We start from the raw sequence: 22,761 nt of genomic DNA on the forward strand, positions 1-22,761 counted from the left end.
TGGGTATTTAGATTTAAAAAAGAGTTGCATTTAGATTATTTTATGTTAAAAAATGGTGCCTATGCTTTTGTTAGAAAAATAAAAAATAACCCAAAAATAAGCGCTGAGGAAAACTTCAGATTCGACCTGTATCACATGACCAGTCAGGTCATAGTCAGTATAAAATACAGGTAAGAACAGCTTTAATCCCTGAACAGTCACTGGCCTGTATGCAAACTCTGCCATAGAATTTTGAACGGCATCAGCCCCAGTAATACAGGGTTTGAAATAACAAAGCCATCATTGTATTCATTGGTGCAGTGTTGGTCTCTGACATGCTGTACATACTTGACTTTTTAATGTGAATTTTTATGCAAATATCAAACAACTAAAATTACCGATACAACTATTCCAGTTCATAGTCCTCAGGATTTAAGTGTAGAACAAATCTAATAGCATGTTCATGTGTGATAGTTGTGTAGAAGGTGACTGTGGGCACTTTCCAATTTTTAAAATATATATTTTTAAATGATGCAAAAATGAATACAACAATATTGGAATACATGAGTTTTATTAAAATTGTATATTACATATTGTGTACATGTTAATAGATTTGTTTAAGTTAATCATAAAATAAAGAAAGAAGGAAAAAAAACATGTGGCATAAGAAAACTGAGGTGGTTTAATTTGTGCTTAAAATTTATGACAGAAGGTGCAAGACATATGTATTGTTAATGTAGCTTATTCATAAATAATTTACTGTACTTACAGTTTGACTGTTAAAATTCTCTATATTTAAGGTATCTAAACTAAATTAGTGACATAGAGAAATGTCAATACACATTCTATTGTTGCAGTTTGAACAAATATCTCAAAGGGTTCTCAGGGTTCCTTTACCCATCAGATGTTTCTTGGTGTTGTTCTCGGGTTTTAATAAAATTATGTAGCACTTGGGCAGAAAAATACAAAATAGCATCCCATAACTTGAAGCCAGAATAGCAAATATTTCCACAGCCACAGTGAACTTCCCAGGAGAGCTGACATACGCTGGGATGAATGTGATCCACACTGCACAGAATATCAGCATGCTGAAGGTGATGAACTTAGCTTCGTTAAAGTTATCAGGCAGTTTTCGAGCCAGAAAGGCAAGAACGAAACATAACATGGCCAAGAGCCCGATGTATCCCAGCACAGCCCAGAATCCAACAGGTGATCCCAGAGCACACTCTAGTATAATCTTCTCCTTGTAATGATTCATATTTTTGTAGGGAAAAGGAGGTGTGATTGTCAGCCACAAAATGCAAATTACAACCTGGATGAGAGTGAAGCCCAGAACACTGACTCTCTGCTGTGCAGGCCCGAACCATTTCATCACATTTCTACCTGGAAGTGTCGCCTTAAAGGCCATCAGCACCACTATTGTCTTCCCCAGAATGCAGGAGATACAGAGGACGAATGTGATGCCGAACGCTGTGTGCCTCAGCATGCAGGACCACTCAGAGGGTCGGCCGATGAAGGTCAGAGAGCACAGGAAGCACAGAGTCAAGGAGAAGAGCAGCAGGAAGCTCAGCTCAGAGTTGTTGGCTCTGACAATGGGAGTCTGTCTGTAGTGGAAAAATATCAGTGCTATAGTCATTGCCAGGCAGGCACCAAAGACCGAAAAGGTGACCAGCAATATACCCATTAATTCCCTGAAGGTGAGGAACTCAATAGCTTTCATGTCACAGTTATTCCTCTCTTCGTTGGACTTGTACTCAGGAGGGCATTTGTCACATTTCACCGCATCTGAAAGCATAAATACATTTAGGCTGTAGAGGACACACATCTTCAGATAAACCAGTAAAGTGCCGGCGGTGATTTTGCCCATCAGAAACAGAATGAGCGCTAGCGTAAAGGCTACGAATCCTGCTGTCTCACTTGTACTGCTGCTGAACTCCCCGGCAGCACAGGTGATGCAATCAAAACAGCAGATAGGCTTGCCCTTGACAAAAGCCCGACGGGTTCCCGGTAAACAGCTCTCACTGCAGACAGACCTCGGCACCTGCATCGGAGTGACAATATTAAAAATGCACATTCATCATTTCTTCAAAATCATGTTAATATGATGAAGAACTCATGGCAATATTAACTTAGTGACAAACAGTTCAAATTAAATTTTAAATGAGGACAGTGTGTCTGCATTAACTCACTTCAAGGTTTTCTCCTGCCCAGATGGCGCTCACATCTGCTTTCATCTCAAACTGCTGACCCTCAGGCCGGGAAGCATCATAATAACCGATAGTTTCAAACAGTATGTAACCTGTCTCATCCATCTGCCAGTTTACCAGAGCATAACGTGCCACAGGGTCACCCAGATCATCAAAGAACACATTTTCACCAATCTTGGTAGTGAAATTGACCTGAGTCAAGTAATGCAGCACCTGCAGGGAAACAGTGATGTTGTTGTAAGACTAAATGATCATGAACATAGCTTGGATTCAGGCTCAGCATTTAGTTCTTACATTTACCTGCCACGGTTTGACATTTTCTACACCGGCACAAGTATTGTTCTCAAAAGGCCCGTGTCCGTCTTTGCAGCTAAACAGCATGTGCAGAGCGTGAGCGACGGCATACGTGGCCTTGTAAACATTATTCAGCAGGCTGGCATCTGAAACATCTGTGAAGCGTGTTTTTATGTCCCTCAGAGACTCCCTCCCATTGCAGGCTGCAACAGGATCCTGAGCATGAATCTCTGGTCGGGGAGTCAGGGTGCAGCTGAACACCGTCTCCCACAACTCCACTAGTCCCTGATTCCCCGGCGTGGTGGAGGGCCGGCTGTTGGCGAGAAACTCCTGCAGTCCGGGGATGTGAGCGTTCAGCGCCGCAAAGCCCACCGCCCCCTGGACCACAGCGTAGTTTACCGGAGAGGCGATGTAGCGATATGTGATCCAGCCTTCACTTCCAACCCACTGCAGGCCTGTCACATTCTGAGCGTGGAGCTCTTTAATAAGTATGTCAAGGTCTGTGCCGTCAGCAAACGCCACTATTACCTTAGAGGTGGACTTCTTTATAATATCCACCACCTCTAAGAACCACTTTCTGGGATCGGTTCGGTAAATGGCCAGTGAGTACTCAACACAAACACCTTCCCTCTCTGCTGCTTCTAGGAAAGTCGCCATGCCTCCATTCCCGTAGTCGCTATTAGTTCTGATGGCTCCCACCCAGGTCCAGCCGAAGTGTTTCACAAGCTTAGCTAAGGCTTTGCTCTGGTAAATGTCACTCGGTATGGTCCTGAAGAAAGAGGGATAGTCTCTTCTGTTGCTAAGACATGCACAAGTGGCCGAATGACTGATCTGAAAGAAAACAGAAACAGCACACAGTTGAAGCATTTCTCATTCAACACACAGTTTCCTCTGACAGTTTATGTGTGCCTGCCCACAGCACTCACCACAGGTATATGGAAGGGTCCCATGGTGCGCGCAATACCTATCGTAGAAGTGGATGTGGTTTCCCCTATGACAGCATGCACATTGGAGAGCTTGGTACAGTTGCCTGCCTGGCTCTCGTACCTGTTCATCAGGTTCAGTGATGCCCTGATGGACAGAGGGATGCTGGGGCAGGAGTCAAAGATCCTGTAACCCAGCGTCACTCCTGGCAGCAGCTCTGAGCTGTTGTTGATCTCCTCTATGGCAAACATCATTGTGTACGCGTACTGAAGCTCTCCTGGGTCCAGTCTGAACAAAGGAGAGGGACCAACGTGTACACGCATGCATTTACACATAAAATGTGAATAAACAATACATTTACAGCTACAGTTTTTTCATCCCTTTCTTACCCTTCACACCGGATTGTTCCTGGGTTGACTTCGAGAGCCGGATTGACAGTGACTGGGTTCTGATGGAAGGAGAAAATGCCTCCAATGTTGATATCTCCCTCCTTAGAAAACTGAGACAGTTCTTTTGTCCCATATGTTTGACACACAGGCTTCCCCCCTCTAACAGCCAGAAGGGAGAGAAGTAGCAGGTCGGCTATCAGCAGCATAGTCGCTCACCTGAGTATTTACCACCCAAGGCCTAAAGATAAACTCCCTCAACTGTAAGCATTTTATAGGAGTTTTCTATCTCAAAACCAAGGGGGCTTGGGTGCAACATTGTCTCTGTGCTGTCCAATGACATTGCTTGTGGCGTGAGTGGCAGGTGGATGGGCCTGTAAGAGCGTCTACTATGTTTGTACCATTGTTGTTGTTTTTTTTACCATAGCCAATTCCTTACAATAATGATTTCAGGAACCTGACCAGGTCTGTGGGGATTTCTGACTTGTTGTTGTACATTTGACTTCAGTTAAGCATTTTTAATCTAAGGGCTAAATGATTAAAGAAAAAATAAAGTTTTAGCTACAGGACCATTTTTTTTTTTTTTTTTTTTAAAGAGAGAGAGAGAGATGTGGATCTCGATGTTTTAATGCATCCATCTCTGTTCAAATGTACTAAATCATAGCACGCTATTGTTCTGCTTTTGTTTGTGTAGCTACTTAATTCAGTACAGCCAATTACATCAAACTTAAAATTCAGAGCACTAAAATTGGTAATTGCATTCAGTAATCTTTGCAAAACTGCTCGGGGAAGATATGCACATGCACCAATTAGTAGGAGCTCTGTTACCATTTTGTAACTACATGTGAAAAACAAGTGTTTAAATTTGGTTCGTTTCTAAAGGAGGTAGAACATTTTTTTTCTATATATATATATTTATTGGACCTGAGATGCTTACAAAAAAGCATTCTGTGAGTTTAAAGTATAAGCATGTAAATGTGGGTTGTTTTCTTTTCTTGGCTTTTGTTCCTTAGATAATAGTTATCAATACGAATTTGTTGTTCAAAATGAACAATGTGCTGCTTTCACTCACTGCTCTGTGCAGTTTTTTTATAGGTTAAGAATATATAAAACCTTTCTGAAACAATGTAAAACTTACACTGTACATCTATTTAATGTTGTTCTATGGTTACTGGTTATTGAATAATGTGCATAAAGGATATGGTAACAGTAAATTGTCTGCTTAATGGGGCCGTCTGTGTCTGGGATTTTTCTTTAACATTAGCTAGTTCAGAAAAGGTCATTGATACAAGGGTTTTTAGTGTTTTTATGGAACAGACAGCTGAAAACACAAAGCCCAAAGGTATTATGTTTTCAGGCTTTCTGTCCTCTTCTTGTGAGTGTGATTTCTCTTGAATGCCTGATGGAATTACTGTGAATTTGGCCTTAAGGATTATAAGTATTAGATTTTATTAGTCAAAGATCAAAGGTCCCTGATCCCACAAAACATGCTTTTGGCCAAAACTCAAGAACTCAACTGTTAATTATGAAAAAACTTCACACAAATGTCTAATAGGATGAAATTATTAGGCAATGATGTTTCATATCCAAAAGGTCCCAGGTCTGGTTGGCCGGGGCACAGAGTACAATCAAGGCAATATTAGCAGGGCACTTTAAGATGCGTCTACATTCACCTCAGTTTTAAGCTGTGGTTGTTGCTGCTTGCTGAATATAGCTGGAAAATGTTTATAGAATGGACTATGAGGACCTAGCATGGGTCATAGTAAGTGACCTTGTAATCATAGATAAAAAAAAATATGTGTTTTTTGTTAAACTGATGTATGTCAGATTCCATGCACTTGGGGGATCTGGCTACATCCCAAGATGTGATAGCACTTATACAACAGACACATGATGCTTTTGAAAAACCTGTTTAATAAAGCAAATTGCTGCTGAGAAGGAACAATCTGCTGATTTCACTCACTGCTATTTACAACTTTTTCAGTATAATTTCAAAAATCCTTTCTCTTCTCGAGGCATTTAAGGTTATTTTCAATCTATATTCCAATAGTATACTAGCATAGTATTAATTCATACAACAGTATTGCAATTTAGACATTTTAGTGTCACTACTCTATACACCCATTTATAATGTTTTTGGCTGGTTTCGTCCCATCATGTGTTTTTTGGTATTTCTCTCTGGTTTCAGTAGTAAAATGTAACCTTTTGGGACAAATATACAGAAAAACAAACCAAAACTGGAGGCCAGAATAGCAAATATCTCTACAGCTACAGTGAACTTCCCAGGAGAGCTAACATATGCTGGGATGAAAGTGACCCAGACTGCAGCGAATATCAGCATGCTGAAGGTGATGAACTTGGCTTCATTAAAATTATCAGGCAGCTTTCGAGCCAGAAAAGCGAGGACGAAGCATAGCACAGCCAGGAGTCCTATGTAGCCCAACACGGCCCAGAACCCTACAGGTGAGCCTAAATCACACTCCAGAACAATTCTTTCGGTGGCATAGGCGGTGTTTTTGTAGGGAAACGGCGGGGCAAGGGTTAACCACAGCACACAGATCAACACCTGCAGTAAAGTACAGCCAAGAACACTTGTTCTCTGAAATGGAGCGGAACACTGAGGGACTATGTTCGACGGCCTTTTAGCCTTAAAGGCCATCACCACTGCTATGGTTTTAGCCAAGACGCATGACATGCACAAGGCGAAGGTTACGCCGAAAGCCGTGTGGCGCAGCATGCAGGACCAAACAGAGGGCCGACCGATGAAGGTCAGAGAACAGAGGAAACACAGAGTTAAAGAGAAGAGCATCAGGAAACTCATCTCGGTGTTATTGGCTCTGACAAGAGGCGTGTGACGAAACCGATAGAAGAGACACGACATCGCTACTGTTAAACTGGCTCCGAACAAGGAGAAAGCAGTGAGGAGGACCCCCATGGTTTCTCCGTAAGATAAGAACTCGATCACCTTTGGAACACACCGGCTGTGATCTTCATTTGACCAGTACTCCAGTGGACACCACGAGCACTCTGCAGAATCTGAGCAGGAAACATGAAACACTGACATGTGTTCACGCTGTAGGCTACGAGTTTTCATGGATCTCATACTAAAGCAAGCTTTGACTATATTTACTGAGTTCTTTGTGGACGATCACATAATAAATAGCAGTAAATAACAAGAAAGTTTCTACTTACTGCTGGAGTTGCTGATCTCTCCAGCACCACAGACGACGCAGGAGAAACAACAGATGGGTTTACCTTTAATTACAGCCTGCCGGAAACCTGGCAGACAGCTTTCACTGCACACAGACAGCGGCCTCTGTAACAACAACACAATTTTGCAGTCACAGTTTGGTCCCTTTGTAATCCAGATACTTCATTTAAACAGTTTAATTCAATTTGCTTTAGTAACATTAAAATAAATTGTAAGTTTAAGCTTTTATCAACCATAAGTTTCAGCTTTAGACCTTCAGAAGCTACCAGAAGTGAATAATTGGCGTGTCGATGAAAAGATTTGTTGACACGTTTCAATTAAAGATTCTAATTTACAAATGACAGAATCATCATTTTGTGTAAGTGTTAGAAGGAATAATATCCATCTGACTTCATAACTTATTCCAATTCTCCTATTTTTAATTGTTTAGAAAATGTATGTCAAAGCAATGTGATTGTACAGCTAACATCCATCCATCCATTATCTATACACCACTTAATCCTCACTAGGGTCACGGGGGGGCTGAAGCCTATCCCAGGCGACACCCTGGACAGGTCACCAGTCTATCACAGGGCCACACTTAGAGACAGACAACCAAGCACACTCACATTCACACCTACAGACAATTTAGAATCACCAATTAACCTTAACATGTTTTTGGACTGTGTGGGAGGAAGCCGGAGAACCCGGAGAGAACCCACGCTGCACGGGGAGAACATGCAAACTCCACGCAGAAAGATCCCGGGTGTCCTCACCAGGATGCGAACCGGCGACCTTCTAGCTGTGAGGCAACAGTGCTAACCACTGTTCCACGATGCAGCCCGTACAGCTAACAGAGTTTTTTTAATCAATTTGCAAGCATGTGCATACAGTCAGCTTTAATTTATACCATATAACATCTGTTTTTGTTTTTTTTTTATTTCTGCATCCACAACAACTTATCAACAACAACAAAAAAATGTTCCTCACGTTTTTTATTACCTGAAGGGATTCAGCAGCCCATGTGATGTCTATTCCATTCATAGTGAACTGCTTTCCATCTGGTAGTGAAGCATCGTAGCTCCCGACTGCCACAAACGCAGCATCTCCTCCTCTGTTTCTCTGCCAGTTCACCAGCTCATAAGTCGCTGCAGGGTCTCCATTTCCATCAAAATACACTCTTTCTCCTGACTCAAGTGTAAAATTGACATCTTGAAGGTGTTTCACAACCTACCGAAGAAGAACAGCTGTGAATAACTCGGCACACGGAGAACTTTGCATTATTTAAACTATCTACACAAGGGGATTTCTTACCTCTTTCAGCTCAAAATGATCTTTCCAGATGCACGACTGAATCGCAGCCTCACCACTTTGTCCACACTTTAACATGCTATGGATGGCATGAGCTGCAGCGTACACAGCCTTATACACATTGTTTGAGATTCTCAGCTCTGACACTTTAGTGAAAGGATTATGGATGTCCTGTAGTCTCTCGGAGCCGGAGCACTGACTCCGACCATCCACATCGGGTTGAAAACTGCAGCCAAAGGTTGCTTCCCAGAACTCTCTCAGCAGGTTATTCTGAGGGTCTTGACTTGGGTTAACCTGTAAAAGAAATTCCTGCAGGCCTGTGATCTTTGTCTTTCTAATAGTGAAGCCCAGAGAACCCATCAGCATGTGAGAGTACCTCTTATTCGCCAAATGGCCTGCTGTAATCCAGGATTCACTGCCCACCCACTGTAACCCAGTCACATTCTGCTTCAGAGCTTCTTCGAGTAGAATATTCATCTCGCCTTGAGCGAGGAAGGCAACTAAAACTCTCGCACTGCCTCTGCGGATCACTCTGACAACCCTCGCAACCTGCTCACCGGAGTCAGTTCTTGAAATGGCCTCTGAATACTCAACACAAACCCCCTCCTGCCGTGCAGCTGCGATAAATGTTGCCATTCCATTATTACCGTAGTCGTTGTCACTTCTGACCGCACCAACCCAGGTCCACCCGAAGTGTCTGACCAGCTTTGCCAGGGCTCTGCTCTGGTAGTAGTCACTAGGGATGGTTCTGAAGAAGGAGGGGTACTGCTTTCTGTTACTCAGACAGGCACATGTGGCAAAGTGGCTGATCTAATAGAAAAAAGGAGAGAAACAAAGTGCATTAATAAGTGATCAGAGACGAGCAAACTTATTTCCTATTTACTACAATATAACCAGAATTCAGACACTGTAGAGTAAGTTATTTATGGATGACATTTGTCCAAAAAAGAACACAAATAATAACAATAATTACCACTGGTATTTGGAAAATCCCTGAAATCTGTAACATCACAATGGTTGAGGAGGACTCAGAGGCTCCAATTACAGCAAGAACAGACGACTGACCAGAGCAGTTATTTCCCAGAATCCTTTCCTGTCCGTTCATCAAACCCATCATTGCACGTGTTGAAGGCAGCGTTGAACCACAGCTGTCAAATATCTTATAGCCAAGTGAGATGTTAGGCAGCAGGGAGCTGCTATTGTTGATCTCCTCAATGGCAAAAATCATTGTTTGGGCAAAACGAAATTCCCTGAAATTGATCCTGAAAAGAGTAAAAAAAAAAAAAAAAAGACTTTAGGTGAATTCTCTTGAGTCAACATATCAGCAAAGCAAACCAAGAAACAATACCTGGAGCATATCAGAGGTTCTGGATTATCTGTGAAGGAGAGCGACGGCTGTGAGATTTGGCTGTGGATGGAAAAAACTCCTCCAATAGTAATATCCCCCTGCTTAGACAACAGAGGAAACTCTGGCCTCCCCCACATCTCACAGAGAGGAGAGTCCTCCTGCTGCGCTCTGAAGGCTCCCATTATAACCGCAAACAGTAGCATCACACAGATGCAGTTACACATCTTAAACAAAGAGACACACACATGCACACACAACCCCTGTTATGACTTCTTCGATCACAGACCAAAACATGCGCCTCTGTTAATGGGCAGAGTTTTATACTTCTGTGGATGATGATGATTGAGGTCTTCTAATCAAATCACAGCGTGGTGATGATGTCAGGCTGCTTTGCTTCATTTGAGATGAAATGATATTTTGATAGAAGCATTATGTCATCGTTATTGTAAACTGTGTGTCAAGAAGTGTGAATAAAGGCAGGAGAGCTGTTTCTTTGCAGCGAATGTGTTGTCTTGTCTTTTGAATGTACATCAGATTTATCTTAAACTTGAACAACATCTTAAATTATTGTATAGTTATAACTATGTAAACACTTATTATGGGGGTTTGGAGCTACTGAACCAGATGCCAAAACCTATTTGACAGTGGACATGAAAGAGTAAAGACAAGGATGAGCTATGCAGATTAAAAAAAAAAAAAAAGTCAAATGTTTAGTGCAAGTGAGACGCGAAGGATAAGTAGGAAAAGCTGGAAATTAGTCAGTATTAACTATTAACTCTATTAACTTTGACAAAACCTTATGACTATATTATTTGTGTGTGCATGTGTGTGTGTGTGTGTGTGTGTGTGTGTGTGTGTGCGTGTGTTGGGAGTGTGTGTTTGTATATATAATTGCATCTCACATATTCAATTCAATTCAATTCAAACAACTTTATTTATCCCCTAGTGGCAATTCAAAAGCTCACTGAGTATTTAATATATAGACACATGATAAATAAAAAATTAAAACATTTTCAACTAATTTGCATCTCACAATTAATATAACCAACATTCAGTGCCGCTGCAGGGACTAGTGGTGTTAAGGTTGTGTACATAGACGTGTCTCAAGTCTGACCTCATGCAGAGGACAGATGTGTCATGCTAAGTGTAGGAAAACACTAACACAAGCATTCTTGTCAAATCTCAAAGCATGACTAGGCTTGTCTGACAGTAATGTAACGACCCTGATGCTGATGAAAATACACCTTAAACCCCTCTGAGTTGAACCAAATAGTACCTTGGCACAAACAATGTACAGAGGATGATTTCTTTCATTTACAAAAAAAATAAAATAAAAATGCCTGTTACTCTTTTACCTCTTTAAACAAACGTCATCTTTGACCCAGCAGCATGTCATGCAGCAAATCATTTGTATTTATTTATTTTATTTTATTTCTTTTTTTCATAGTATGTACTGATCCTTAGTTTATTTCTATCAAATCTTTATTTGATCGAGCAAAAATACGATCTGTAAAATATTTTATGTTGAGCTTTTCCTCTCAATCTGCTTCAGAGGAGTGACACCGTGTCAGACAGATGATGGTTATAATGGGAGTGCTTTAAGTAGCTCTAAGGTGAGGGCCATAATTATGATTAAAATAAAGAAACAAACAACCACATATCGTATGGTATTTTTTTATTCATATAAAATGACACAATGATTAATAAAGTGCATTCCTAGTTCACTTACCAAGCAGAAATAATGTAAAAGACGGTCACAACATTACAGTCACATTATTTAACTGTCGTGCCAGATTACTATCCAAAGCTATGATATCATTAGATTATCCAAATTAATTTAAAAAAAAACAACAACAAAAAAAACCAACTTGAACTCATTGACTTTGAATTTTTGCTGGGGTCACATTAAAAATGAAGCAAAGCAGTGATTTAAAAAAAAAAAAGAAAAGTAAAGATATACTGTGTTTCATATGAAACTTATATCTAGATTCATTTAGCTTGTATTTACCTGTTTGTATTCAGATCACATTTAGGAACAATAATAAATAATTTTTATACAAGTATAGCATAAAGAATCTTAAAAATTGTTAATAACGTACATCACTATTTGATGTCTTTCCCATTATATGTTTCTTCGTATTCTGCTCTGGCCTTAACAAAATTATATAACATTTTGGCAGAAAAATGCAGAAAAGTAGTCCGTAGCTGGAGGCCAGAATAGCAAATATTTCCACAGCCACAGTGAACTTTCCAGGAGAGCTGACATAAGCTGGGATGAATGTGATCCACACTGCACAGAATATCAGCATGCTGAAGGTGATGAACTTAGCTTCGTTAAAATTATCGGGTAACTTTCGTGCCAAAAAAGCGAGCACGAAACATAGGAGAGCTAACACACCGATGTATCCCAGCACAGCCCAGAATCCAACAGGTGATCCCAGGGCACACTCTAGTATAATCTTCTCTTTGTAATGATTCATATTTTTAAAGGGAAAAGGAGGATTGATTGTCAGCCACAGAATGCAAATCACAACCTGGATGAGGGTGAAAGCCAGAACACTGAGTCTCTGCTGTGCAGGCCCGAACCATTTCATCACATTTCTACCTGGAAGTGTCGCCTTAAAGGCCATCAGCACCACTATTGTCTTCCCCAGAATGCAGGAGATACACAGGACGAAGGTGATGCCGAACGCTGTGTGCCTCAGCATGCAGGACCACTCAGAGGGTCGGCCGATGAAGGTCAGAGAGCACAGGAAGCACAGAGTCAAGGAGAAGAGCAGCAGGAAGCTCAGCTCAGAGTTGTTTGCCTTCACCAGTGGAGTTTCCTTATTGATTAGGAACAGAATGGCCACTATTAAAGTAAGCAGCACACCAAGCAACGTGAAAAACACGAGTATTTTACCCATAACTTCAGTGAAGGAGAGAAACTCAACGTTTTTCAGTACACATGCATCTCTGTTTTGATTGGACCAATACTCTTCAGGACACTTTTTGCAGTCAATAGAATCTGTAATTAAAAATATTTACTATTATTATGTCACATATTTACTTAACATTTAATAGTTATTAATATTGTGGCTTAATACTTTATATCCTTAAAATATAAATAAGAGACTGTACCATAGCAGACTTTAACAGGATACACAGACTGGAGCAGGTAAACAGTGTATGCAAATCACCATGATTCCCATCTGGAGTACCTGTGGTGTTGCTGATTTTCCCATCTGCACATGGAATACAGTCGTAGCAACAGACGGGCTTTCCTTTCTGAAGGGCTTTATGAGTTCCTGGATGACAGCTGTCACTGCACATGGATACAGGCAGCTGTGAGTCAGATAGAAAAAAAAGGATGTCATTTATAATTATCAAACATGTCCAGATATGTTTTACTATCAGTTAAGATATTTACGTCTTTGCTTCCTCCAGGCCACATTATAGCTTCAGTATTGAGCACAAACCTCCGTCCAGGAGGCAGCGATGCGTCATAGTAGCCCACTGGTTTAAACTGAACCGACCCATCTGATCCACGCTGCCAGTTCACCACCTCATACCTGGCCACAGCTGCTCCGGTGCTGTCAAACCACACCTTGTCCCCGTTCTTAATGGTAAAATTCACCTGTTTGAGAGACTCCACAACCTGAAAAGCAATATAAAAAAATACTGTATGTTAATATATTGATTTCCAAAACTAAGAAATAACGTTTTGTTTTTACCTGCCAGGGTGTAACCTTCACTGTCTTGTCACAGCCCTGAGTGTCTGAGCACTTTAAGATGCTGTGCAAAGAGTAAGCGACAGCATATATGGCTTTGTAGATGTTAGTGGAGTATCTCAGCTCTGCCACATCGTCATCATTATATCGCAGCTCGATTAGATCCTGGTTTTCTTTGCAACTGCCTCTATTCGTCTCCTTGCACTGAAATTCTGTCTCCCAGAAATCTTTCACTAAAAAATCCTCTAAGCCGCTGATATTGGCCTTTTGCACTGCAAAGCCCAGTGACCCTCCCAGCACACTGAAGCTGGTGGGAGTCACAAGGCTGTCAGCAGTGATCCAGGCCTCCACACCGATGAACTGTCGGCCTGTGATGTTGTTCAGACTCAGCTGCTCCAGCAGGTTGTTCATCTCTACGTGGGCCAGGAAGCCGACGATGACCCGGGCTGTGCTCTTACGGATCACTTCTACCACTTTCAGTAGTTTTTCTGGCTCTGCCCGGTGAAATTTCTCCGTATACTCCACACACACTCCTTCCTCCTGGGCTGCAGCCAGGAAGATGGCCATGCCGTTGTTGCCGTAGTCGCTGTCGCTGTTGACCGCTCCGACCCACGTCCAGCCAAAGTGCTTGACCAGCTGGGCGAGGGCTCGGCTTTGATAGAGGTCGCTGGCGATAGTTCGAAAGAAGGAGGGATACTCTTTTCTGCTGCTCAAACACTCACAGGTGGCTGAGTGGCTTATCTGAGAACACACAATAAAGAGACAGAATAAAGAGAGTCTGCATACAATACACACATTGTTGCCCACTGACATCTCTCTTACCACTGGTATTTTAAAGGGTCCCGTAGTCCTTGACAGCACAATAGTTGAAGAGGATTCAGACTCTCCAATAATAGCATGAACAGCTGACTGACCAGAGCATTTCTTTTCTAAAGTCCACTCATCACCATTCATCAGGGCCATCACTGCACGCATTGAGGATAAGGTCGAGCCACAGTTGTCATAAATACGGTATCCGACAGAAACATTGGGAAGAAGAAATGTACTTTTGTTTATTTCCTCAATGGCAAATATCATGGTCTGGGCAAATCGAAACTCCCTGAGGTTGACGCTGAGACAAGAAGGACAAAGCACAACCTTGCATTCACTGTTACAAAACTCATCAAAAAAAAAGCATTGTTGCACAGAGATCAGAATTACCTGGAACACTTGAGACGTGTTGGTTTCTCTGTAAAGACAATTGGAGGTTGTGTGATTTTGCTGTGGATGGAAAAGGCTCCTCCAATCATGACATCTCCCTCTTTAGACATCAGAGGGAACTCTGGACTCTCCAGAATCTGACAGAGAGGAGCCTCCTCATCCTGCTCTGTTTTAAATGCCAGCAGGAGCCCCACGAAAAGCAGGCCTGTTATCACCGGTGGCATTTTCTGCTCACGGGAAGAGCCACCCGGACCGGGGTCAAAGAGGACCTAAACGTGACGTTTTATCATCTTGGAAGATGGTGGGGCTCACAGGCATCCAACCAATCAGAGATAACAAAGATAGGACAGCCTTGATTGTGCTTTGCAATAACATTATTATAACATTATTTTTTGCCTTAGTCACAAATATGGAGCAGTGTTGCAGATTAAACTGTCGAACACTATGTAAATTGAAAAGATCCATTCCTGCAAAAACAAAATACATATCAGTGCATCATAATATAACACAAAAGTGCCACTCTGTATAATTGGTACCTTTACTTTGGGTGCTTTTAGGTTCTATCAGGTTTGTTTGTTTAAAAATTTACAACTTTAACTTAAAAAATAATGCAAAAACATACCTTTAACTTACATGTTTCTAATTATTAGACAGCTTTTGCTTTCAGTAATTACAATATTTCTGTATTCCACAATTCCCACACTTTGTTAAATTTACACACAGTATTTATGTACATTTTTAGTTATCCCAGCTTTTGCTCTCTGTGTTATATATATTGACTAACACATCCACCACGTCACTACATACAGATATTGCATATTATTGAACAGTAGATCTACATGTTTGGAAATTGTTGAACTTATGGGGAAGATGGCTCAACCTTCATCCTGTAGACCCCAGAGGTCGACTTTTTGTTCTTGTCTCAGAAAGATTTCATTGTATCATTTCAATTTTTCATCGTCAATCATGTTGATCTTCATGATTTTATATCACTGTTTTCTACGTTTGTTTTAATTAATGCCTTTTAGGAATAGCAATGTAATTAATTCAGGGGTCATGCAAATTAACATATTTTTCCTAAAGTAATGCTGTGACTTTTTATAATACAATTAGGTGCATAACTAATAATGGTTTGAGAGGAAAAAAAGATAATAATTTGCTCAAAAAGTTGTGTCTTTCAGTAGTTTATTCTGGGGCAGCCTGGTTTTTGCATGTTTCATATGTAGGTAAGATGAGGGTTAAAGGTTGCACAAATGTATTACCCACAAAATCTTAGTTAATGTGTTTTACATGGAGTCACAAATGTCAGTTAGACAGATAGCATCTGTTTGTGTTGATATTTCTTATATTCTATCATTTTGTTCCTTGTTTCAGAGGAGACTGTACCAGTCATGAAGCCTGTAAAAGCAGAAACTGTACATATAACAAATATATATTTCCATACACACAATGAGCATTGTTGGCCATAATGTAACACTAAATGCTTTTGGCACATTTTAATTTCTCCTATTTTACTCGATATGTCACATCATTTTTAGAGAATTTTGCATTTGGATAAGGGAATTAAAGTTACACTTTTGACAACAGATCACAATAAACAATTTGACACACCTTATTGAGCAAAACATTCACCCATGTGAGATTTAATTTGGTGTTATTGTTGTTTTCCAGTCAAAGGGATGCTTATTAGTCAGCTGTGCCGGTGCCTCTTAGGCCCTTTTTAATTAGAAAAGAAATTGTTTGTGTGTTTGTGTAGCGATGCCTGTTAGTTTATGAAACACTTGAAATTCTCTGTTGGTTTTGTCTTTTGGGAGCTGATTTAGTTAGAACAAGTTGAAGTTCAGGTGCCTTAGGCCTGACCATGACTTACACCTCAGGCATTTCCCCATCACAAGCACACTAATGAACTAACCAACTCCCTGGAGAGGTCACACTGTCTCCAGCCTGCCACAGCCTCTGCTTATCCTGGAAAGTTCCCTTCAGGGCTGTTGCATCATGATCCCCTTTAGACCTGCACTGGGGGACCTGTTGCCTTTCTCAAGATTGTGCCCTGGAGCTCAAAGTTTGACACTTGACCATGAAGATAGATTCTGAATGCAACAAACTGGAAAAAAGATAGTCACAGATTTTAAGTTTAGATGCTTGTGTTGTCTTTAGAAAAGTAATGTGATAAACGCTTGATAAGAGGCATCTAATGAGATGTCACTTTAGATCAGTTTCTAAAGCAGATTATACAATAAAGGCATCCCAATAACCTCACAATATATAATTGTATTATAAATACAATTGAACATGGCTGAACACTTAATAAAATCAGAATTTAAAAGGAAAAAAAAGGCTCGACTCTGAGGCCAATGTATTCATCTATTATTGCCCTTCATGTTGAGTGCATTAGCACATTAACGATCAGTGTTAAGGTCTTTGTACTGGCCAGGCAAGTTCTTCATACTATACAGACATTATGCAGAACAATATTGTCATTTTAAAAGAGGTGCTGTAGCAGTTGCCAAGAAATCCCCCCCCAAAAAAAAACATTGTAGAGAAGCTGAATATACAGACAAGTGACAAATCAAAGAAGAAAAACAACAATTTGGGATTCTTCCACATAGATGCGCTGCATGGTAAAATTAAGCAATCAAAATCCACTTGTGTTCTGTGGCAGGTGTAAAATTGTGAGTAGACCCAGTTGATTCTTGTTTTGCATCAAAAAGGCAAGAGTGACATAGAACGAGGGTTAACTGTTTGCATGGATAGCTGGACCTTAGGTCACAAAGGCTACTCAATAGCAATGACTAAAGAGACTTCTGCATTTAGCTCTGATTGGAAAGAAACAGACTTGGAAACTGTGGTCGACCTTGTGGTGACCATGACACTCAAGCAATAGCACTATATTTAATAAACTGCACAGCGACTCTTCTGAAGGCGCAGGACATGAATAGAACAGTATGTTAACGATTACACAAGGTCAGTATAGTCAGGTTATACAGAGGTAAACACGAGTGAAATGTTCAGGTACAGTCCAGCCTGAACCCTTGACCCCCAAAAGAAAAAGAACCAAGGGCCCCGGTAAGGGGGGGGCAATTTTTTTTTGGCAAGGCCTGGGGTCAACTGGCCCCCTAAAAGAAAAGGGCAACGCAAAACCTTTTTTTTTTTCTCCTCCTGAATGACCACCTTTATCCTCTGATGAAACTTTTCTATCCTGATAAAAGTGTTCTCTTCCAGTGTGCCCCCACACGTGGGGTCACTGAATGGTTTGATGAAAATGTTGTGAATCATAAGATGTGGCCCTCACAGTCACCAGATCACAACCCGGCTGAACATCTATTGAAGGTTTTGGACTGATGTGTTAAACTTTGCTCTCCGCTACCATCATAAAAACATCAAATGAGAGCAAATCTTTCAGAAAAATGGTGTTTATCCCTCCAGCAAGAGGAAGTAAAGCTGGTCTGGTGACATGCTGTGACCCAACACCTTACGAACACACTGTTGGGGTTTCATTTAATCTGAAACTCTTTTGTACATGTATGGAGAGAAAGAAATGTACGGGGGGGGAAAAAAAAGATGGACATGCTTTAGGGCAATGAAAAATCAACACAATGATTTAAAATGATGTGACGATAATACTGCACAGGAAACATATGAGATAGCTGCAACACCACATGTTCATGGTGGCATCCAAACTAGTTGGCAAGCAAGCAGAGAAATCAAAATAACTACAATCAGTAAAATGATTGACAAGTCCAGTTTCCACCACTCTGAGTGGCTTCTGCTGGATAAAAGAGCTAAATATGATAGTTAACCTTGTGAATACAGTTTTGTCGTTGCAAAATGTTCAATATAATAACAGACACACACACAATCACACACCAGTCTTTTCTTAGTGAACTATAAGCATAGCCATGCCATGGAGAATGATGCCACCTTCTGGCATTACCGTGCCATTGATGGTAGCTGTAATATTGACATAAGTTAGAGTGCACATGTTGCTGCTGCTGTTGTCTTTGTAATAGTACAATGAACAAGTACAACAACAAGAATTCCTTTTAATATTATTATTATGAAGTAGAAAATAACAGAAATAGTTTATGTCAACACAATGACAACTCTAAAAGGTATAAAGTAAGACAATCAAACAAAAAACTATAAAGGGACAAAAACAAGTGTAAACATGCATCTAAATATGAATGCATGTCAGTGCATAAGATAAAAGGAATATAACAAAATGTAATGAAACAAAGGGATAATCAAAATGAAAAGATAATAGAGTAAGACGAGCAAGACAGCGTGAGATTTAATACAACTTTGAAATCACATCCAAAGCTTAACCTGAAGCAGTCGAGGCAGATTAAATGTGAAATGTTAATGTGTTCAGTGGGCCTTGCTGCTCTTTTTAAAACCAGTGGGGTGATATTAAACTGACCACAGTGCATTATGGGAAAAAAAAGTCCAGCTGAAGAGTAGCAAACAACAGTTGTTGAGTGGGAGTAGGTGAGCGGCATCTTGCTGTGCTGGAAATGCAAACTACAGATATAAGTTTTCTGTCAGGGTAGTTTAGCTTAAATCAATAATGTTATAACTGAGTCTTCCATGTAGAACCAGAGAAAACTCTGACTGTTGCTTGTTGTATCTGAATATGTTCTTTGTTTAAAGTAAGGTAAAGCCTTATAATAATGTATTTGATCACAGCTGGTCAAAGAGTTCATTTGGTTCCTGGTATTAATTATACAGAATGTGTCCTCAGTAGGTTTTTAAAGAAAAGGTCACTGTATATCAGGTGACTGCAGTTTCTATTCTATGCACAGCCTTAACAGGGACTCAGAAATGTTCATAAACCTCACAATGCTTCGGAAATCAAAGGGTGACCTTCAGCAATACGAAGAAACCTCATCTGATGTGAAGTACCACTTCAGACTCCCAGAGGGAGTGAAGTCCATGGAGTGCTTTGTTTGCCAAAACCCAGCAGAACCAGGAGGACTCGGTTAAGGTCATCTTTTGTTGGAAAGTCTTTTCATTCTGCTCTGGCTGTCTGATGGACACCCGGAGAGGCCCACGAGCCCCAGTGTCTCTTACTAAACATGTAATTTATCAAGGAATTGCTGATGATTTGGAGGTGCTTTTGCAGAGACTATAACCAGGCAGATTAATCTCTCTAAAGGACTGATTAATTTAATAGCATATTGTATAAGGGGGCACGTACAGAAAAATCTGTTCAGACTCAACTATAATGACCAAGTGCAATTATGTGTTTGATTAAGCCAAATTAAATTACATCCAAACGGTGGATGGAGGAACATCCAGACTCTATCTGAGTGAAAACCGTTGTGATTTAGCAGAAATTAGAGTTACAACTCATTGAATGCTGCCAGGTTGTTTGAATTCTGTTGCCAGAAATGGGAGGAAGTCAGCCAGAAGGACTGTGGAGATGAAAAATAATCAAGGTTTCTTCATCCAAAAATATAATGCACAGTCCTTGCCAACATGATGAACTTTAAATACGTAGGTCTCTTCTGGAGAAATATAATTTCTGAGTTATTATGACATTACAGCGACATTAAATGCTTTGGTAGGCTGCACTTGTTTAGTTGTAAAGAGTGTGAAATTTTTAATGTTAAATCTTCATCGCTTAAAATACTATTTGATTTTTTTTTCCTTTTATGTTTTCTTTTGTTCTGCGATTACATTGACAAGCTTTTAAATGAACACCTCAAATGGATTTCTTTATAGCACTCAGTATGTGTTAAAAAAGGCTCTGACAGGCCAGATTGTTACACTAAACCTACAGATTTTTTCTTCTCTCCATCATCAAACTAATTATCTGAGGGACTAATAATACTTCTGTAGTCTCGCTTATTATCATGTGCGCTTTGTTTTGAAGGAGGCGAGATCCACTTCAATTAAACAGCTCAGAATTAATTAATTTCCAGCACAGCACCTGGTGAGCTGCTGTTTCATAGCCTCGGGCCCAAATGTCATCCGTCTTGTCGGAAACACTTACTTGTCGTTGCTTGCCCAGCTGTCCCCCTGGTCCCCACCTCCTCAGCCCTTCTGGGCAAAAGGTAAATTGGCAGGTTTGGGATGATGTCATAACGTTGCCTCCCTCTTCATGATATGCACAAAAACAAGTTTAAGTGCTTCCCAGGTGTGTGTTTGCTTCGGTGCGTGTTGTTATTCGGAACTAATTCTGATCACTTACGGTTCACGGGTTACTTTCCTAATGGACAAGTTCACAAACAAGTCACACACAAACATACCTCCTCCTCGTGGGGCAAGTCTAAAAAATATCTGTGTGTTTGTTTAATACATTTAATATCATGTGAATAACAATCTGATGTATTTTTAAATTGATCAAAAAATGGTATTTGTATTGTAGCCGGCATCTATCAAATGCTTAAGAGCAAATTAGTCCTGAGGGGTTTGTCATTGGGTTTTCTACACTGATTGCACTGTTTGATTTCTTTAGTTGAAAAAATAGTCTAATATTAACCTTAAGCAGCTTCAGGCTGTAAGAGTAAGAGACTATACAGTGGCAGTAAGAGGTTAATTCAGCATTTTCTAAAAAGACAAAACACGTCTGTGGTAGTCCTTCAGCTGAAGGTGGATTGCCCTCGGCACTCACATTACAAAACAAATTTATTTTTCTATTTTTTTATTTATTTTCTTGATGGTGCAGTTTTATATTATCACCTGTTTTTGCTCTTCACACTTTGAAAAACCTCCAAACAGGCACTTCAATGCTGCAGCTTTAAAACATTAGAACATACAGGCCGTCCTTCAGTGTCAATGTTTTTTGTTTTTTGTTTTTTGAACCATAAATACTTTGTGAGTCATGCTCCAAATTTTTAAAAACGAACTTCACCACATAAAGTGTAAAACTTAGACAACACCGAAACAGTACGTGTGCATTGTTCAAGGATGCTCCTTTAACCTCAATGTATTTTAAAGCATGAGCAAAGAAAACAGTCTTCCAAGAAACTTAGGCCGATGCATTTGGGGGAAACTGGGAAACTTCAACTAATAACTGAGGCAGATGCATTGCTAATAAGTGGCCATGTATGCATGATTAGACTAATGGATGTGTTTTCCTTCTATGGACAATGAATAGAGTTTAATTCAAATGTAAGGGTAAGGATGCAACATCAAGTCAGTTGAGGGGAATAAAAGAAATCAGTAAAATCTATGTGAAATCCAAACCTTAAGCTCTTCTACTTTTTATGCAGCTACCAACTTCCGTGAACTTACAACACCTTGAGTTGTCTCGACTGAAAACATCCTTTTAAGTTACGAATTTTGAGACTATTTGTCCTGTTTGATGGGGGAGTAGATTTCAGAAGAGAAAACACACGCAGAGAGAAAATGAAATATTATTCAGCAACAGAACCTTGTCATATTGGAACCAGGGATGTCAAGATTACATGATGTATGAGTTAACCAGCAGAAAACCACAATATCCCTCTTAACCCGTGACATCCTCAAGGTCCCTGCACTCGTAAAAGGACGCATCTGCCATAGAAACACAACCTGCACCGTTTTTCAAAGGTTGCAAAGTGTAGTGTGTTCAATGAGGAGGCCACACTGTGATGACAGTCATTGTAAAATGGATGTAGCAGTTATTGTGCTTCATTTCTGTTTGGTAAAGTTCCAGTTCAAACTTTATAGAAAAGTTTCACTGATTTATTGTATGTTTTTGCAATTTTGATTAGCTGAAAGTAAGAAAAAAAAATTTAAATCTGGAATTCTGTAGATCTCCCCTTGTTATGGCCTTGTGATATGGACATGGATACTTATTGCATTTCAAAATTCTCCCAAGAATCTCTGATCCAAACAGCCCAAGGTTGTTCATCTTACAGGCCTTACAGGTGGAGAGCTGCTCCTGACTGAATTCTGTGATGTATTTTTCCAGGCGGAAATTTAAAAAAAATAAATAAATAAAAAATAGCCTCGGGGTTAAGGCAATTTTGTTGGAGAAAGTATAGCGATACTAAAAAAGTTTTCTGAATGCACAACAGTAGAGCAATCTTCATTCTCTGTCACACTCTGAGCATTAAGAAGAGACGCTGGTACCTACCGCTTTCCATAAGTCACACTAATAAGCAGGGCAGGTGGGGGAGACGCAACTGCTGGTCATACTTCAACAAAGATTCTGGCTCCGCTGCAGGTATCTGTACCCCACCACGCTCACCCTGCGCCTTATTTCAGCAAGATGTGAAGAGGA

At 40.3% G+C, this 22,761-nt stretch overlaps 3 protein-coding genes across 3 annotated transcripts; all 3 read right to left on the reverse strand.

The window, feature by feature from the left end:
- Positions 1-850: 850 nt before the first annotated feature.
- LOC103370908 (extracellular calcium-sensing receptor-like) lies at positions 851-3,939 on the reverse strand. The gene is made up of 6 exons (XM_008300098.1): positions 3,794-3,939; positions 3,407-3,692; positions 2,487-3,311; positions 2,169-2,399; positions 1,897-2,020; positions 851-1,764 (listed from the first exon to the last, which is right to left on the reverse strand). Exons 2-6 carry the CDS (start codon positions 3,656-3,658, stop codon positions 851-853), a joined length of 2,346 nt encoding a protein of 781 aa, XP_008298320.1. The 5' UTR covers positions 3,659-3,692; positions 3,794-3,939.
- A 1,976-nt stretch (positions 3,940-5,915) lies between these two features.
- LOC103370910 (extracellular calcium-sensing receptor-like) lies at positions 5,916-9,776 on the reverse strand. The gene is made up of 6 exons (XM_008300099.1): positions 9,640-9,776; positions 9,268-9,553; positions 8,295-9,101; positions 7,983-8,210; positions 6,983-7,106; positions 5,916-6,826 (listed from the first exon to the last, which is right to left on the reverse strand). Exons 1-6 carry the CDS (start codon positions 9,774-9,776, stop codon positions 5,916-5,918), a joined length of 2,493 nt encoding a protein of 830 aa, XP_008298321.1.
- Positions 9,777-11,726: 1,950 nt separating this feature from the next.
- On the reverse strand, positions 11,727-14,743 carry LOC103370902 (extracellular calcium-sensing receptor-like). The gene is made up of 6 exons (XM_008300092.1): positions 14,550-14,743; positions 14,172-14,460; positions 13,353-14,090; positions 13,049-13,276; positions 12,840-12,963; positions 11,727-12,646 (listed from the first exon to the last, which is right to left on the reverse strand). The coding sequence occupies exons 1-6, from the start codon at positions 14,657-14,659 to the stop codon at positions 11,727-11,729; spliced, it is 2,409 nt and encodes an 802-aa protein (XP_008298314.1). The 5' UTR covers positions 14,660-14,743.
- Positions 14,744-22,761: the final 8,018 nt, after the last annotated feature.

Source organism: Stegastes partitus, unplaced genomic scaffold (genome assembly GCF_000690725.1).
Source record: "Stegastes partitus isolate 25-593 unplaced genomic scaffold, Stegastes_partitus-1.0.2 Scaffold1498, whole genome shotgun sequence".
In the NCBI taxonomy this organism is placed as follows: Eukaryota; Metazoa; Chordata; class Actinopteri; family Pomacentridae; genus Stegastes; species Stegastes partitus.